Raw genomic sequence first — 3987 nt, forward strand, 5'->3', positions numbered from 1 at the left:
GAGAGTCGGGGGGGGTGGGTGAGAGTCGGGGGGGGGGGGTGGGTGAGAGTCGGGGGGGGGTGGGTGAGAGTCGGGAGGGGGGGGTGGGTGAGAGTCGGGGGGGGGGTGGGTGAGAGTCGGGTGGGGGGGGGGGGGTGAGAGTCCTGAGGAGGGGGGGGGTGAGAGTCGGGGGGGGGGGTGGAGAGTCGGGAGAGGGGAGGGGAGGGGTGGGCGGGGCGAGTCGGGGGGGGGGGGAAGAGAGTCGGGAGAGGTGGGGGGGCGAGTCGGGAGGGGGGGAGGGTGAGAGGGGGAGGTGGGGGTGAGTCGGGAGGCGGAGTAGGGGAGAGTTGGGAGGGGGAGGTGGGGAAGAGAGAGTCGGGAGGGGGGGAGGGCGAGAGTCGGGAAGGGGGGGTGGGGGAGGGTGAGAGTCGGGAGTGGGGGTGGGGGAGGGTGAGAGTCGGGAAGGGGGGGAGGGTGAGGGTGAGAGTCGGGAGCGGGGAGGGGGGATGGGGGGGGAGTCGGGAGGGGGGGTGGGGAGAGTCGGAAGAGGGGAGGGAGGAGAGTCCGGGGGGGGGGTGGAGTCGGGAGAGGGGAGGGGGAGTCAGGGAATGGGAGGGGGTGGGGGCAGGAGTCTGGGGACGGGGGAGGGGAGGGGGCTAGTCAGGAAGGGGGAATCAGGAGAGGGAGGGGGTGTAGAGGGAAGAGCGAGTCGGGAGGTGTGGGGGAGTCTGGAGGGGAGAGTGGGTGGAGAGAGAATCATGAGAGTGGGGGGGAGGGGCGAGGCGAGAGAGACAGCTCCACTGTTTGTGATGAGAATTTCAGTGGTGATTAAACCCAATGGTCAAATGGCTTGATGTCTCCAATTAACTACAACAACTTACATTTATATAGCACCTTTAACGTAGCAAAACATCCCAAGGCGCTTCACAGGAGCGTTATCAGACAAAACTTCACACCGAGCCAGGCGACATTAGCGCAGCTGACCAAAAGCTTGGTCAAATCGGTATATCAGGAGCGTCTTGAAGGAGGAAAGAGAGGCGGAGAGGTTTAGGCAGGGAGTTCCAGAGCTTCGGGCCCAGGCAACAGAAGGCACGGCCACCGATGGTGGAGCGATTATAACCAGGGATTCTTACGAGGCCAAGATTAGAGGAGCGCAGACATCTCGGAGGGTTGTGGGGCTGGAGGAGATTACAGAGATAGGGAGGGGCGAGACCATGGAGGGATTTGAAAACAAGCAGGAGAATTCTAAATTGAGTTGAAGGGTGTACCCAGAACTTCTAACCTGTATGTTTATTACCATTCGTCTAATAGAAAGTAATGAGTGGGTGGGAGTGATTACAATAAGAATTGTGATCATGTCTGGGCAATGTCAAGATGAGCTTTTTGCAAACGAAATGCTCTGACGTTCATGCTCCTGTGCTGGTCACGCTGGTTTTGGCTTCCCCCTCCACCACCCGGTGAGAATTGGAAAAGGAGGGAAGCGTCCGATGCACACTGGCTGTCCGTTTTGCCGGTCAGGCGGAGGGAGTAATCTGTGGCTTCTCTCTTTCCCCAACAGGCTATGGCGGCAGACAAGAGCGGCGAGTGGTTTGCCAAGCACCGGAAGGAGAAGCCCTCCGCGTGATCTGGGCTAGGTTCCCTCCGCCGTGAGCCCCGCTGGCTTGCGTGCCTTGCGGAGTATTTCGGGCCCCCCCCCCACCCCCCTGTCTCCGATCCCGCCGACAGTATGGAGGGCCAGTGCCTAATCACCAAGTATGTCCTGTGACACAAACAACACTATTTTACAAAGTCCAAGTGTTTTGAAATGAAGACTGGCGTTGGGGGGGGGGTGGGGGGAGACAGACAATGTTCGCAGACGGTGGTTCCCTTTGGTGTTTCTCCCCCCCCACCCCACCCCACCCCCCCTCCGGAACACCCCATCCCCCGACCAAATACCCGAACCGTTGCCCCCTTTCAACTGTCCAGAGTCGGGTTGATGGCTTCGCTTCATCGATCGTGGATTACTGGCCGCGGTGACCTGTTGCCGGGAGGGGTGGGATGGGATGGGAATGGGTCCTCTGCACTGCTCCGGGAGGGCGGGCTGCAATGTTCCCTCTATGCTGCGCGGCCCACGCGACGGGAAAGGTTCCGCGCAGGCCGCTCACCGGCTCCTCCGTTGTAAATCCCGCGCAAAATTCTAAAGGGACCGCGCGCTGAAAAGAAACCGTCCGCGAGAGCAAAGCGCAGCTCACGGTGAACGTTGGCGGGGTACCCTCCTGATGTTTCTCCCATGCTTTGTCTAGATTTGCTGCCAAGGGCTAATACAGCCCCCGCCCCCCGCCCCCCCCCCCCCCCCCCGCAGCGACTGGGCACAATTTTGCATCTCCATGTTCTATGTCCCCTCCTTGCCCCTCCTCTCTCACTCAAGCACCAGTTTGAAGGTGCGACCAAATCGCTGAAGTAGACATTGTCCCGCACTTTTTTAAATGGGTGGGGGTGGAAATCTGCAGATTCGAGCACAGAGAGAGGGGGCCACTATCTCTCACACGTTGTAGATATTATGGGTGTTAATGTCTTTGGGTTAACTTGACTCTCATGGATTGGGGGTTGTTGTGGAGGGCGGTAATGGGGATGACCTGGAGTCGACGTGTTGGCTGGTGCTTGTTGCCACGGGGCAGTGATGGGCACTGGGCGTGTGGATCCCCGCTCAGTCCCGATTTCCACTCTGAGCCACATCAACCGGAGGCTTCGGCCGTAAATTCGGAGTGGAGTCCCGGACAGAAGCGATTGCTGTTCTTGCCGGGAAAGGAAGGGAGGTGAAAACCGCCAATTGAATGTAAACGGTTGGGTCAGATTTGCCCCTTCGTACCGAACGGCGGTTGTGAAGATTTGGCCGATTCGTGTTCTTTGTTCTGAAGTTACGGGTTGGCTAGTTGTTGTTGCCACGACATTTTACTCTCCCGAAACCAAGCTCACAGCGAGCCAAGCTCACTCTCTTCCCTCGCCGAGCTCTGTGCGAATACCTTCTTTGGCATTCTGCACAGAATGCGTGAAACAGTGGTGCTGATTGTTGGTTGTGTGCCAATTCCTCTTGCACTGGATTCCTACTTGTTCCCACTTCCCCTCAGCCACCACACTGAGATTCTCTTTCCCAAAACCATTTTGCCGAGCTCCCTCCCCTGCCTTCACCGACCTCCTCGATGCTCTTCAACTGTGACTGCCATCGCTTTGCCCCCGAAGTTTCCTCCCCCTTTCCCACTTGGTCCCATTGTTTGTTTATCCCCTTGTTAAAACTTCAAGCACTTCGATGTCCACAAATCAAACTTGTAAGTGTGGAGCTGTTGACTGTGACTCTTAACTGCGGAATAAAGCTTTTCAAGATGGCGGGTGTGGCGTGCAATGCTGTAAGTGTTGTTTTAATACAAAAGCAAGATATTGCAGATGCTGGAATCTGAAATAAAAATGCTGGAAATCTCAGCAGGTCAGGCAGCATCTGAGGAGAGAAACCGAGTTAATGTTTCGGGTCGATGACCCTTCATCAGAACTAAGGGTCACCGACCTGAAACGTTAACTCTGTTTCTCTCTCCACAGATGCTGCCTGACCTGCTGAGATTTCCAGCATTTTATATATTGTATGAGTGTTGTTATAATGTTCCCTTTCCCCCCCCAACCCTTCCCGCCGCCCCCAAGCTGGGATTTATCAGAAATTCAGGAGAAGCTTCTTGACCCCAGAGAGCGGCGAGAATGTGGAACTCGCTGCCGCAGGGGAGTGGCCTGAAGTGAATAGTATCGATGCATTTAAGGGGAAGCTGGATAAACACACGAGGGAGAAGGGAATAGGATGTTGGGGTGAGATGAAGCAGGGTGGGAGGAGGCCCGTGTGGGGGCATAAACACCGGCACGGACCCGTTGGGCCGAATGGCCTGATCCTGTGCTGCAAAATCGATGTAATTCAATCATTGACGGCGGAACAAAGTAAAACTTTGGGAGCGGTGCTTATTTTTCGAACGGGTTCGATCCTGGACAACT

The 3987-nt window shown here is 56.9% G+C and overlaps 1 protein-coding gene across 3 annotated transcripts in view; it reads left to right on the forward strand.

Annotated features, from left to right (window-relative positions):
• glod4 (glyoxalase domain containing 4) overlaps nt 1-3341 on the forward strand; it is a 19616-nt gene extending 16275 nt beyond the window's left edge. For all 3 annotated transcript variants that reach the window (XM_070856984.1, XM_070856985.1, XM_070856986.1), the window contains one exon: nt 1538-3341. In XM_070856984.1, coding sequence (XP_070713085.1) covers nt 1538-1603 — 66 coding nt within the window. In that variant the 3' untranslated portion in view covers nt 1604-3341. The remainder of the gene's footprint in view (nt 1-1537) is intronic.
• Nucleotides 3342-3987: the final 646 nt, after the last annotated feature.

The sequence above is a fragment of the Pristiophorus japonicus genome, chromosome 16 (assembly GCF_044704955.1).
Source record: "Pristiophorus japonicus isolate sPriJap1 chromosome 16, sPriJap1.hap1, whole genome shotgun sequence".
Classification (NCBI taxonomy): domain Eukaryota; kingdom Metazoa; phylum Chordata; class Chondrichthyes; family Pristiophoridae; genus Pristiophorus; species Pristiophorus japonicus.